This window comes from Staurois parvus, unplaced genomic scaffold (assembly GCF_062004578.1).
Source record: "Staurois parvus isolate SC_StPar_1 unplaced genomic scaffold, SC_StPar_1.0 ptg001590l, whole genome shotgun sequence".
Taxonomy (NCBI): domain Eukaryota; kingdom Metazoa; phylum Chordata; class Amphibia; order Anura; family Ranidae; genus Staurois; species Staurois parvus.
This window is the reverse complement of record NW_028319386.1, coordinates 724,836-738,826: the sequence shown is the minus strand read 5'-3', so window position 1 is coordinate 738,826 and position 13,991 is coordinate 724,836. Positions and strand designations below refer to the sequence as shown.

General features: G+C 47.6%; 1 protein-coding gene across 2 annotated transcripts in view; it reads left to right on the top strand.

Moving 5' to 3' along the window:
• Positions 1 to 742: 742 nt before the first annotated feature.
• The window catches only part of C1S (complement C1s), a 50,776-nt gene continuing 37,527 nt past the window's right edge, over positions 743 to 13,991 (top strand). The window contains exons 1-2 of one of the 2 annotated variants that reach the window (XM_089662948.1): positions 743 to 1,125; positions 11,071 to 11,278. In XM_089662948.1, coding sequence (XP_089519074.1) covers positions 1,115 to 1,125; positions 11,071 to 11,278 — 219 coding nt within the window. In that variant the 5' untranslated portion in view covers positions 743 to 1,114. Of the gene's footprint in view, positions 1,126 to 11,067; positions 11,279 to 13,991 lie in introns of both variants that reach the window. The other variant, XM_089662947.1, reaches the window with a different exon arrangement.

Here is a 13,991-nt window from a genome sequence, read left to right as displayed (position 1 = left end):
TTGCGTCCTGTAGCTGCTTAGAGGGCGTGCTATGGTGAGGGACCAATCGTATGAACTTTGGAAGCCCTGTTAGAGCCAGTAAAGAGATTAGTAATACACCTTACCCCTGCACCCCTAGACCAAATGAGCATTTAACACTTGCAGCTGGAAGCTGCTTAGAGGGGATGCTGCAGGGGACTGGATGCATGAATTTAGAAAGCCTGCCAGAGCCAGGATAAAGACAAGTAATACACCTAACCCCTGCACCCGTCCTCACACCCCTAGACTAAATGAGCATTTAACCCTTGCAGCCCGAACCTGCCTAGAAAGGACACTGCAGGGGACCGGTTGCACAAACGGAGGAAGCCTGCTGCAGCCAGGAGTGCGCCAAGTAATACACCTCACCCCCGCAACCCTCTGCAAAGGGTAGGTGTTGTCTCATTCCCGGAGTTCAGCTTTAAGATGCCCCTCTCCGGCTCCCCGGAGTCTCACACATTTCCTTGCAGTCCTTTTCTTTCTTTTTTTTTTTATTTAACAAGTCCTATCACGTTGGTTTTCGTCCCCCTGCTGGGTTCTGGAATCAGTCCATGAGTTTGTGTATTTAAAGATGGATGAATGTGATTGGCCGGGTGGTTGGCTGTCCTCCTGCCCCCTCCACCCTCATTTATTGGAAATCAGCCGCTTTCCAGCAAATTCTTCCCTAGTCTTGTGAAATCCTGGACATTTCCATCCGGAATCCCATTGGCTGTTTGGACTTGACCCGGTTTTTTCCCCCCAGGCCGGCTCCCCCACCCTCTCCTACATCTGGATCCTCCGCTTTTCTGTTTTCCCTCTTCTTGTTATAAAATTGGGAATTTCCCCCGGAGCTCCAAGTCGTCGTGAGCCGCCCCCCCACTCTGGTCTGTTCTGCTGGAGAGCTGTAGTCGTTGTTGGCCGCTGGGGGACTCCAAAGTTCAGCACAAAAGTCCCTCATCCTGCACTCCCCGGTAGGAGGGGGTCCAGAGATGCGTCTGTGCGCGGGGCGAGCTCATCACAACTGCATAAAGGGCGATCTAAATTACTGCTCGAATTTTCCCTTCGCTCAGCCGTCCCGAGCCCTCCAACACTGGCTTTGTGGTGACACCGTGGCTTAGCAATGGGCACAAGGTGAGTAGCTGTCTCTTTTAACCCCCAGAAGGAGGATGCACTTGTTAGCCCGAAGAGCTAGCGATCAGTGATCGGCAGGATGCACTTGTTAGCCCAAAGAGCTAGCGATCAGCGATCGGCAGGATGCACTTGTTAGCCTGAAGAGCTAGCGATCGGCAGGATGCACTTGTTAGCCCAAAGAGCTAGCGATCAGCGATCGGCAGGATGCACTTGTTAGCCCGAAGAGCTAGCGATCAGCGATCGGCAGGAGGCACTTGTTAGCCCAAAGAGCTAGCGATCGGCACGATGCACTTGTTAGCCCGAAGAGCTAGCAATCAGTGATCGGCACGATGCACTTGTTAGCCCAAAGAGCTAACGATCAGCGATCGGCAGGATGCACTTGTTAGCCCAAAGAGCTAGCAATCAGTGATCGGCAGGATGCACTTGTTAGCCCGAAGAGCTAGCAATCAGCGATCGGCAGGATGCACTTGTTAGCCCAAAGAGCTAGCAATCAGCGATCGGCAGGAGGCACTTGTTAGCCCAAAGAGCTAGCAATCAGCGATCGGCAGGAGGCACTTGTTAGCCCAAAGAGCTAGCGATCGGCACGATGCACTTGTTAGCCCGAAGAGCTAGCGATCAGCGATCGGCACGATGCACTTGTTAGCCCGAAGAGCTAGCAATCAGTGATCGGCACGATGCACTTGTTAGCTCGAAGAGCTAGCAATCAGTGATCGGCACGATGCACTTGTTAGCCCGAAGAGCTAGCAATCAGCGATCGGCAGAATGCACTTGTTAGCCCGAAGAGCTAGCGATCAGCGATCGGCAGGAGGCACTTGTTAGCCCAAAGAGCTAGCGATCGGCACGATGCACTTGTTAGCCCGAAGAGCTAGCGATCAGCGATCGGCACGATGCACTTGTTAGCCCAAAGAGCTAGCAATCAGTGATCGGCACGATGCACTTGTTAGCCCGAAGAGCTAGCAATCAGCGATCGGCAGAATGCACTTGTTAGCCCAAAGAGCTAGCGATCAGCGATCGGCACGATGCACTTGTTAGCCCGAAGAGCTAGCGATCAGTGATTGGCAGGAGGCACTTGTAGCCCAAAGAGCTAGCAATCAGCGGGACGCACTTGTTAGTCTGAAGAGCTAGCGATCGTCAGGAAGCGCTTGTAAGCCCAAAGAGCTAGCGATCAACGGCAAGCGCTTTTGGATCTTTATTTTACAGGGTGCTGCTACATTCAAACAAGGAAAGCAGGAAAAGCTGCCATGCTACCCACTGAGCTTGCATGCTAAGGGAAGCAAGGAGCCACAATCAGGTGCTAAGTGCAGTAGCCTTTGTACCCCGGGTTCACACCTAAGCGTTTTCCGCAGCGTTTTCCAGAAACGCACTGCAGTCCACCTAACATGATTTCCTATGGGACAGGTCCCCATCTGGTTTGCACCCGGTGCGTTTTTTGGACAGGGTCAGGGATTTTTTTAAAGTTGTGTTTTTGGTTCTATAGACTTCAATGAAAATGCTGCAGAAAAGCATGTAGTGTGTTTTTGCTGCATTTTTGCTGCATTTTAATCTGCCTAGCAACAAGAATTAACAATGCAAAATGCATCAAAATCGCAGCAAAATGCACTGCAAAAAGTACTGCAGAAAGGGATCAAATGCAAACTGCATAGGTGTGATGCATTTTGCGGTCTAAATCAGACTAGCAACAAGAATTTTTTTTTTAAACGCATCAAAAACACAAATCGCACTGGAAAAACAGATCAAACGCGAACTGCATAGGTGTGATGCGTTTTTGGTTCTGTAGACGTCAATGAAAACGCTGCAGAAAAGCAGGTAGTGCGTTTTTGCTGCTGTTTTTATGCATTTTGCGGTTTAATCTGCCTAGCAAAAGGAATAAAAACAACACAAAACTCATCAAAAACGTGGCAAAATGCACCACAAAAAGCACCGCAGAAAGGGATCAAACGCAAACTGCATAGGTGTGTTGCGTTTTTGGTTCTATAGACTTCAATGGAAACGCTGCAGAAAAGCATGTAGTGCATTTTGCTGCGTTTTTTAATGCATTTTGTGTTTTAATCTGCCTAGCAACAAGAATAAAAAATGCAAAACTCATCAGAAACGCGGCAAAATGTGCCGCAAAAAAGCACCGCAGAAAGGGATGAAACGCAAACTGCATAGGTGTGATGCATTTTTGGTTCTATAGACTTCAATGAAAACGCTGCAGAAAAGCATGTAGTGCAACAAGAATTAAAAGAATTAAAACTGCAAACCGCATAGGCGTGATGCGTTTTGCGGTCTATATGAGACTAGCAAGAATAATCTTTATTTTAAACGTATCAAAAACGCAAAACGCGCTGCAAAAACAGATCAAATGCAAACTGCATAGGTGTGAACCCGGCCTTTCTGATCTGACTACAGCAAGAGAAGTCTGCGATGATTTTTATTCTGTGCGGTCCTGCTGCCGGCTCGGTTCACACTATGGGGCCCCGCATGTCGCGTGTCCAGGAGCCTATTCATTTCATTGGGCTGCCCCACCCGCGAGAAACGCAGGGAAAAAAAGTCCCCGACCCTTTTGTAGAAATCCTGCCACACTGAACCGCATGGTGCTGCGCAGCTGCGGCAGATGTGTGGAGGGGGGGAGGGGACATCAGGATTTCAGCTCTTTAGCAGCGCGTTTCGGTGCATGTTGGAAATGTTCCTGGCACGCATGCATGCAAATCAAGCCCGAGCCGAGGATGAGCGTTCATTTGAAAACGCATGCTGGAATGTTAACTAAGGCAGTGTTTTTCAACCTTTTTTGTGCAAAGGCACACTTTTTTCATGAAAAAAATCACGAGGCACACCACCATTAGAAAATGTTAAAAAAATTTACCTCTGTGCCTATATTGACTATATATAAAGTAATTCTCTTGAATAGGAAACAAACACAAAGAAATTATTTTATAATTACTTTATTATGAAATAATAAAGTATTTTATAATTGGACTCGGGGGCCGGACCAAGAGTAGATGAATGATGTGTATGTGTCATCCATAGTAAGTATAGTAATATTCCCCCATAGTAAGCATAGTAATTAATCCCCCATAGTAATTCATTCCCCATAGTAATTCATCCCCCATATAGTAATTCATCCCCCATATAGTAATTCATCCCCCATATAGTAATTCATCCCCCATAGTAATTCATCCCCCATATATTAATTCATCCCCCATAGTAATTCATCCCCCATAGTAATTAATCCCCCATATAGTAATTCATCCCCCATAGTAATTCATCCCCCATAGTAATTAATCCCCCATATAGTAATTCATCCCCCATAGTAATTAATCCCCCCTATAGTAATTAATCCCCCATAGTAATTAATCCCCCATATAGTAATTCATCCCCCATAGTAATTCATCCCCCATATAGTAATTCATCCCCCATAGTAATTAATCCCCCATATAGTAATTCATCCCCCATAGTAATTAATCCCCCATATAGTAATTCATCCCCCCATAGTAATTCATCCCCCATAGTAATTCATCCCCCATATAGTAATTCATCCCCCATAGTAATTAATCCCCCATATAGTAATTCATCCCCCATAGTAATTAATCCCCCCTATAGTAATTCATCCCCCATATAGTAATTCATCCCCTATAGTAATTCATCCCCCATATAGTAATTCATCCCCCATAGTAATTCATCCCCCATATAGTAATTCATCCCCCATATAGTAATTCATCCCCCATAGTAATTAATCCCCCATATAGTAATTCATCCCCCATAGTAATTAATCCCCCATAGTAATTCATCCCCCATATAGTAATTCATCCCCCATAGTAATTCATCCCCCCTATAGTAATTCATCCCCCATAGTAATTCATCCCCCATATAGTAATTCATCCCCCATAGTAATTCATCCCCCATATAGTAATTCATCCCCCATAGTAATTCATCCCCCATAGTAATTCATCCCCCATATAGTAATTCATCCCCCATATTAAGTCCCCAAGCCCCCCCTGTGTCAACTCACTTACCTTTGCTCCGCGCGTTCCTCTCGCCGTCTTCCCGCGCCGTTCCGGTGTAGCATGAAAATCTGTCTCCTATGAGGATCTGTCCCCCTCGACGTATCTGCGCATGTGCCAGTTTCAGGCATTAGCAGCCGATCGGCGATCTCCGGCACATGCGCAGATACGTCGAGGGGGACAGATCATCCTGACAGTATCACGCTCCACGGGCCGGATTAAAAGGTCTATGTTACGGATGAAATTGCAATTTTTCCCACGGCACACCAGACAATATCTCACGGCACACTAGTGTGCCGCGGCACAGTGGTTGAAAAACGCTGAACTAAGGCTCCATTCCAGGGGCGGACTGACCATTCGAGCACTCGGGCGCTCCCCGAGGGCCCGGGGTCAGTAGGGGGCCCCATGAAATGGTACCTTTTATAGGCTTTTTTTGGGTGTTCTTTGAGTGTGGGCGAGGACACAGGGGCCCCGTGATCCCCTATTACCCGGGGGCCCCATGAGCTGTCAGTCCGCCCCTGCTCCATTCACACCTATGTAGTTTGCTGTTTGTTCGTTTTTCAGTGCTTTCCGCAGTTCGTTTTGCTTTTTTCTACACACATTTTTGATGCGTCTTTGACACGTTTTTACCGCATTTTGCGTTTTGTTCAGCTTTTTTTTTTTTTAAAGGCTAGGTTCCCACCTATGCAGTTTGCATTTGATCCCTTTCTGCAGTTATTTTTGCGGTGCGTTTTTGCACATGCGTTTTGCTGCATTTTTTATGCTTTTTTTCTGGTTGCTAGGCAGATTAAAATGCAAAATGCATCAAAAACGCACTACATGCTTTTCTGCAGCGTCTTCATTGAAGTCTATAGAACCAAACACGCAACTTTTTGCTTTTAAAAATGTCCCTGACCCAGGGGCGGACTGACAACTCATGGGCCCCCGGGCAATAGGGGATCATGGGGCCCCTGCAGGGGCAGACTGACAACTCATGGGGCCCCTGGGCAATAGGGGATCATGGGGCCCCTGTGTCCTCACCCAAACTCAAAAAAGCCTATGAAAAAGGTACCAGGGGCATTTCATGGGGCCCCCTACTGACCCCGGGCCCTCGGGCAGTGCCGGAGTTTCCAAATGGTCAGTCCGCCCCTGCCCTGGCCCTTTCCAAAAAACGCACCGGGGTGAAAACACAGAGATGAGAACGTGTCCCATAGGAAATCATGTTAAATGGACTTTACTGCGTTTCTGCAAAACGCATAAGCGTGAACCCGGGTAAGAGCTGCCACGTTTAGGTAAAGTTAAACCTCCCTCTAATGAACGTAAAAGAATCACGTTCAGGATAGGATCGTTTTGAATGCCAACACGGGAAAACGCAGTAAAAGCGTGGCAAAACGCGGCAACCGTGGTACTGCGTTTTTCCCGCGATTTGTGTTTCCCAGCAGCCGGCGGTCAGAGTAGGCTCGTGTACAGGAAGCCGAAGTTACAGCTGGCTGCAGACCAGGGGCGGACTGACAACTCATGGGGCCCCTGGGCAATAGGGGATCATGGGGCTCCTGTGTCCTTGCCCAAACTCAAAAAAGCCTATGAATAAGGTACCAGGGGCATCTCATGGGGCCCCCTACTGACCCCGGGCCCTCGGGCAGTGCCCGAGCTTCCAAATGGTCAGTCCGCCCCTGGGCAGACTTTATGAGATATTCGGATTCTGGTCAGTCCGGGCATGAGGAGACTAAAAGAACCGCTTCACCCAAGGTGCTAGAGGAGTCTCCAAACTACGGCCCTCCAGGTGTTGAGGAACTGCAAGTCCCATGAGGCCTTGCAAGCCTCTGACAGCCAAAGGCAAGACACCCAGAGGCAGATGCATGATGGGACTTGTAGTACTTCAACAGCTGGAGGGCCATAGTTTGGAGACCCCTGAGTCATATGGAATATCCAAGAGAAAACCCTCCAAGCAGACCTTCGCAGAGCACAAAGGTGTTGCTTCAGTTATGAATGTACACAGTTAGAGATTGGTACCGATCACCCGTTGTGATCATTTAGGAAAGGAAGGGGCTGGTAAATGTGACATATTTATCGGACCCTTTCCTACTCTCCATCCTGAAAGATCTGCTGAAAGGAGAGATGGGAAACGGCAGCATTGTGGGGGAACACAGGAGGCCTGGGCATCAGGGGGAAACTTATGGTGCTCAGGGAGGGTGATGGGTGCACTGGGGGGTAATTACTGGAACTGATCCCCTGTATGGTTCTCTTTGCAGCAGCTGAAAGCCAGCGGGAGGGAGAGGAGAAGAAGCCAGCTCTCAGCTGCTGCAGAGTCATACAGGGGATCGGTTCCAGTACCTACCCCCTTCCACCATACCGATCACCCTCCCTGCCCACATCCAATTCAACCAGCTGCCTGGGCCCCCTACATGAGGAATGATGGTACCCCCTTATCCACGGCCCTGTCTGCTGACCCTGGAACGCAGTGCTGCCAAAATGTAATGTCATTGCACAATGTGCCATATGGTCATTGTCTATTGGTTGCTGCACACTACTTTCCAGTCCTGAGCATGAAACAGAGACCGCCTCCTGTATAAAAGAAAGTGCAGGAAATACCATAACCCCTTAGGCCACATTTCTTGTTCTGACTGCACTTAGATAGCGAAAAGCCTCAATCTCATTGGATAAAGGTAACTCTTACCGTTTCCTTTTTTGCAATATCTGATGGGGGTAATTTTAAGTCTCAAAGATCAAAGTGTCTTCAATAGATGTCTATAGCAAGGGTGGCCTACATGTCTATAGTAAGGGTGGCCTACATGTCTATAGTAAGGGTGGCCTACATGTCTATAGTAAGGGCTTCCTACATGCCTATAGTAAGGGCTTCCTACATGTCTATAGTAAGGGTGGCCTAGATGTCTATAGTAAGGGCAGCCTACATGTCTATAGTAAGGGTGGCCTACATGTCTATAGTAAGAGCTTCCTACATGTCTATAGTAAGGGTGGCCTACATGTCTATAGTAAGAGTGGCCTACATGTCTATAGTAAGGGGTTCCTACATGTCTATAGTAAGGGCTTCCTACATGTCTATAGTAAGGGTGGCCTACATGTCTATAGTAAGGGTGGCCTACATGTCTATAGTAAGGGTGGCCTACATGTCTATAGTAAGGGCGGCCTACATGTCTATAGTAAGGGCTTCCTACATGCCTATAGTAAGGGCTTCCTACATGTCTATAGTAAGGGTGGCCTAGATGTCTATAGTAAGGGCAGCCTACATGTCTATAGTAAGGGTGGCCTACATGTCTATAGTAAGAGCTTCCTACATGTCTATAGTAAGGGTGGCCTACATGTCTATAGTAAGAGTGGCCTACATGTCTATAGTAAGGGCTTCCTACATGTCTATAGTAAGGGTGGCCTACATGTCTATAGTAAGGGCTTCCTACATGTCTATAGTAAGGGTGGCCTACATGTCTATAGTAAGGGTGGCCTACATGTCTATAGTAAGGGTGGCCTACATGTCTATAGTAAGGGCGGCCTACATGTCTATAGTAAGGGCTTCCAACATGTCTATAGTAAGGGTGGCCTACATGTCTATAGTAAGAGTGGCCTATATGTCTATAGTAAGGGCTTCCTACATGTCTATAGTAAGGGTGGCCTACATGTCTATAGTAAGAGTGGCCTACATGTCTATAGTAAGGGCGGCCTACATGTCTATAGTAAGGGCTTCCTACATGTCTATAGTAAGGGTGGCCTACATGTTTATAGTAAGAGTGGCCTACATGTCTATAGTAAGGGCGGCCTACATGTCTATAGTAAGGGCTTCCTACATGTCTATAGTAAGGGTGGCCTACATGTCTATAGTAAGAGTGGCCTACATGTCTATAGTAAGGGGTTTCTACATGTCAATAGTAAGGGCTTCCTACATGTCTATAGTAAGGGTGGCCTACATGTCTATAGTAAGAGTGGCCTATATGTCTATAGTAAGGGCTTCCTACATGTCTATAGTAAGGGTGGCCTACATGTCTATAGTAAGGGCTTCCTACATGTTTATAGTAAGGGCTTCCTACATGTCTATAGTAAGGGCTTCCTACATGTCTACAGTAAGGGTGGCCTACATGTCTATAGTAAGGGCTTCCTACATGTCTATACTAAGGGCTTCCTACATGTTTATAGTAAGGGTGGCCTACATGTCTATAGTAAGGGTGGCCTACATGTCTATAGTAAGGGTGGCCTACATGTCTATAGTAAGGGTGGCCTACATGTCTATAGTAAGGGTGGCCTACATGTCTATAGTAAAGCCAACTCATTGAAATTCTCTGAGTGACACCATGTGTTGAGCCAACTCATTGAAATTTTCCAAGCGACACCATGTGTTGAGCCAACTCATTGAAATTCCCCGAGTGATACCATGTGTTGAGCCAACTCATTGAAATTCTTTGAACGACACCATGTGTGGAGCCAACTCATTGAAACTAGGAATCTTAGTTCCTGCTGGGCACCATGTCCAACTCATTGAAATTCTCAGAGGGACACCATATGTTGAGCCAAATCATTGAAATTCTCAGAGGGACACCATATGTTGAGCCAAATCATTGAAATTCTCAGAGCGACACCATGTGTTGAGCCAACTCATTGAAATTCTCAGAGTGACACCATGTGTTGAGCCAACTCATTGAAATTCTCCGAGCGACACCATGTGTTGAGCCAACTCATTGATATTCTCTGAGCGACACCATGTGTTGAGCCAACTCCTATAAATTCTATGAATCTCAGTCCCTGTCCAAGACGCCAGCCAGTGAAGGATTTAGCTTCTCCTGCTGACGTTGGAGCCCTTGAACTCTCTTGGCAGATTTCAACGCCTGAGAAATCCGTAATCCACCAAGAAGACAACAATCCAGTTCTTTTTTAGCAGCACTCCACTCTCAGTAGAATGTTGGCAGGAGCCTACAGAAGGGTTCAAGTAGAACTAGAGGTACAACTTTTTTATTTCATTTTGGATAGAGCAAGGGGGGTTATAACTAGTGCTGCACCGAAATGAATATTTTTCGACCCGAACCGAAAATTCAAGATGCATTTGGCAGAAAACCGCAACCAAAATGGACAGTTTTAAAAAAAATATATATATTTTTTATATATATATGTGTATATATATATATATTTTTTTTTTTTTGTCTGTGGCGGTGTCGAAGATTTCCCCTCACTTCCTGTCTGGTTGTCACCAAGAAGTATTGTGAAATCTCTCTATTGGAGACCCAGAGATCATACTATCCTGACAGATATCCAAAACATAAAAAAGCAGTTTTGATTGGACACTTTACCCGAATCAATCAACCAATGAGATTTCTGCAAAATCTGCAACGGAGTCACAGGCAGTATAGCAAGCTGGGTGGGGTTCTAGGATTATACCTTACTCTGCTAAATATTAATAATAATTTATATATATATATATATATATATATATATATATATATATATATATATACACACACACAGTGTATATATATATATATATATGTAACATATACACACACATATATATATATGTACACACATATATATATGTATATATAAAGTGTGTGTATATATATATATATATATATATATATATAAATATATAGATAGATATTTATTTATATTTATTTTCTTATATTATTTTTTATATATAAATGTGTATATATATATATATATAATTTTATATTTTTTGGTCTGTGGCGCTGTTGGAGATTTCCCCTCACTTCCTGTCTGGTTGTCACCAAGAAGTATTGAGAAATCTCTCTATTGATCATACTATCCTGACAGAGGTTTTTTTATCTCACCTGTTCCAAAACTTAAAAAAGCAGTTTTGATTGGACACTTTAACCGACTCAATCAACCAATGAGATTTAGGTCTGCACTACAAAGTTAAGGAATGAAATCTTGACTTTTAACTGGTGGCTATAAAGCAATAGAGACAGTTTTAATTTCAGCTCCTTTGATGAATTAATTAATTAATTTATTTATTTTTTAGCAGGTGGCTCCTTCTTGCTCTCCTGGGGTGTGTCAGTGCGGCTTCCCCCCCTACGTTTGGGGAGATCACGTCTCCCAATTTCCCACAAGGTTACCCTGATAACGCCGAGGAATCCTGGGATGTTCAGGTGCCCGAGGGCTACGGCATCCGATTGTATTTCATTCACCTGGACATCGAGCCCTCCGATGGGTGCGAGTACGACTCCCTGAAGGTAAACTTGGACCTGCCTTAACTTCAAGCCATTTATAAGCCTATAGAGGAACTCCAGGAACTTATGCTATCCAGAAAACAAAGTGATCACTGCTAGCCTTGAAACAAAACTTGAGGCAGATATGAAAATGTAGAATTATGTAAAAAAATAATCTCCCTGGACCCCGCATTCACTATATCCGCTCTCCCCGGACCCCGCATTCACTATATCCGGTCTCCCCGGACCCCGCATTCACTATATCCGCTCTCCCCGGACCCCACATTCACTATATCCGCTCTCCCCGGACCCCACATTAACTATATCCGCTCTCCCCGGACCCCGCATTCACTATATCCGCTCTCCCCGGACCCCGCATTCACTATATCCGCTCTCCCCGGACCCCGCATTCATTATATCCGCTCTCCCCGGACCCCGCATTCACTATATCCGCTCTCCCCGGACCCAGCATTCACTATATCCGCTCTCCCTGGACCCCGCATTCACTATATCCGCTCTCCCTGGACCCTGCATTCACTATATCCGCTCTCCTCGGACCCCACATTCACTATATCCGCTCTCCCCACACCCCGCATTCACTATATCCGCTCTCCCCGGACCCCGCATTCACTATATCCGCTCTCCCCGGACCCCGCATTCACTATATCCGCTCTCCCCGGACCCCGCATTCACTATATCCGCTCTCCCCGCACCCCGCATTCACTATATCCGCTCTCCCCGGACCCCGCATTCACCATATCCGCTCTCCCCGGTCCCCACATTCATTATATCCGCTCTCACCGGACCCCGCATTCACTATATCCGCTCTCCCCGGACCCCGCATTCACTATATCCGCTCTCCCCGGACCCCGCATTCACTATATCCGCTCTCCCCGGACCCCGCATTCACTATATCCGCTCTCCCCGGACCCCGCATTTACTATATCCGCTCTCCCCGGACCCCGCATTCACTATATCCGCTCTCCCCGGACCCCGCATTCACTATATCCGCTCTCCCCGGACCCCGCATTCACTATATCCGCTCTCCCCGGACCCCGCATTCACTATATCCGCTCTCCCCGGACCCCGCATTCACTATATCCGCTCTCCCCGGACCCCGCATTCACTATATCCGCTCTCCCCGGACCCCGCATTCACTATATCCGCTCTAACCGTACTCTGCATTCACTATATCCGCTCTCCCCGGACCCCGCATTCACTATATCCGCTCTCCCCGGACCCCGCATTCACTATATCCGCTCTCCCCGTACTCTGCATTCACTATATCCACTCTCCCCGGACCCCGCATTCACTATATCCGCTCTCCCCGGACCCCGCATTCACTATATCCGCTCTCCCCGGACCCCGCATTCACTATATCCGCTCTCCCCGGTCCCCACATTCACTATATCCGCTCTCACCGGACCCCGCATTCACTATATCCGCTCTCCCTGGACCCTGCATTCACTATATCCGCTCTCACCGGACCCCGCATTCACTATATCCGCTCTCCCCGGACCCCGCATTAACTATATCTGCTCTCCCTGGACCCCGCATTCACTATATCCACTCTCCCCGGACCCCGCATTCACTATATCCGCTCTCCCCGGACCCCGCTTTCACTATATCCGGTCTCCCCGGACCCCGCATTCAGTATATCCGCTCTCCCCGGACCCCGCATTCACTATATCCGCTCTCCCCGGACCCCGCTTTCACTATATCCACTCTCCCAGGACTCCAAATTTACTATATCCGCTCTCCCCGGACCCTGCATTCACTATATCCGGTCTCTCCAGACTCTGCATTCACTATATCCGCTCTCCCCGGACCCTGCATTCACTATATCCGCTCTCCCTGGACATGCATTCACTATATCCAGTCTCCCCGGACCCCGCGTTCACTATATCCGCTCTCCCCGGCCCCCGCATTCACTATATCCACTCTCCCCGGACCCCATATTCACTATATTCGCTCTCCCCGGACCCTGCATTCACTATATCCGTTGTCCCCGGACCCCGCATTCACTATATCTGGTCTCCCCGGACCCCGCATTCACTATATCCGCTCTCCACAGACCCTGCATTCACTATATCCACTCTCCCCGGACCCCGCATTCACTATATCCGCTCTCCCCGGACCCCGCATTCACTATATCCTCTCTCCCCGGACCCCGCATTCACTATATCCGCTCTCCCAGGACCCCGCATTCACTATATCCGCTCTCCCCGGACCCCGCATTCAATATACCCGCTCTCCCCGGACCCTGCATTCACTATATCTTGTCTCCCAGGACCCCGCATTCACTATATCCGCTCTCCCCGGACCCCGCATTCACTATATCCGCTCTCCCCAGACCCCGCATTCACTATATCCGCTCTCCCCGGACCCTGCATTCTCTATATCCACTCTCCCCAGACCCCACATTCACTATATCTGCTCACCCCAGACCCCGCATTCACTATATCCGCTCTCCCTGGACCCCGCATTCACTATATCCGGTCTCCCCGGACCCTGCATTCACTATATCCGCTCTCCCCGGACCCCGCATTCCCTATATCTGGTCTCCCCGGACCCTGCATTCACTATATCTGCTCTCCCACAGTACACACAACATGGAAATGCAATTATTTTAGTAAATATAAACTACTAAATACCTTTTCTCATCAGCAGTATATAGCAGTCTTGTGACTTCTATCAGTGTCCAGCAGAGCACTGGTTAAAGGAATTTTCATTCTCT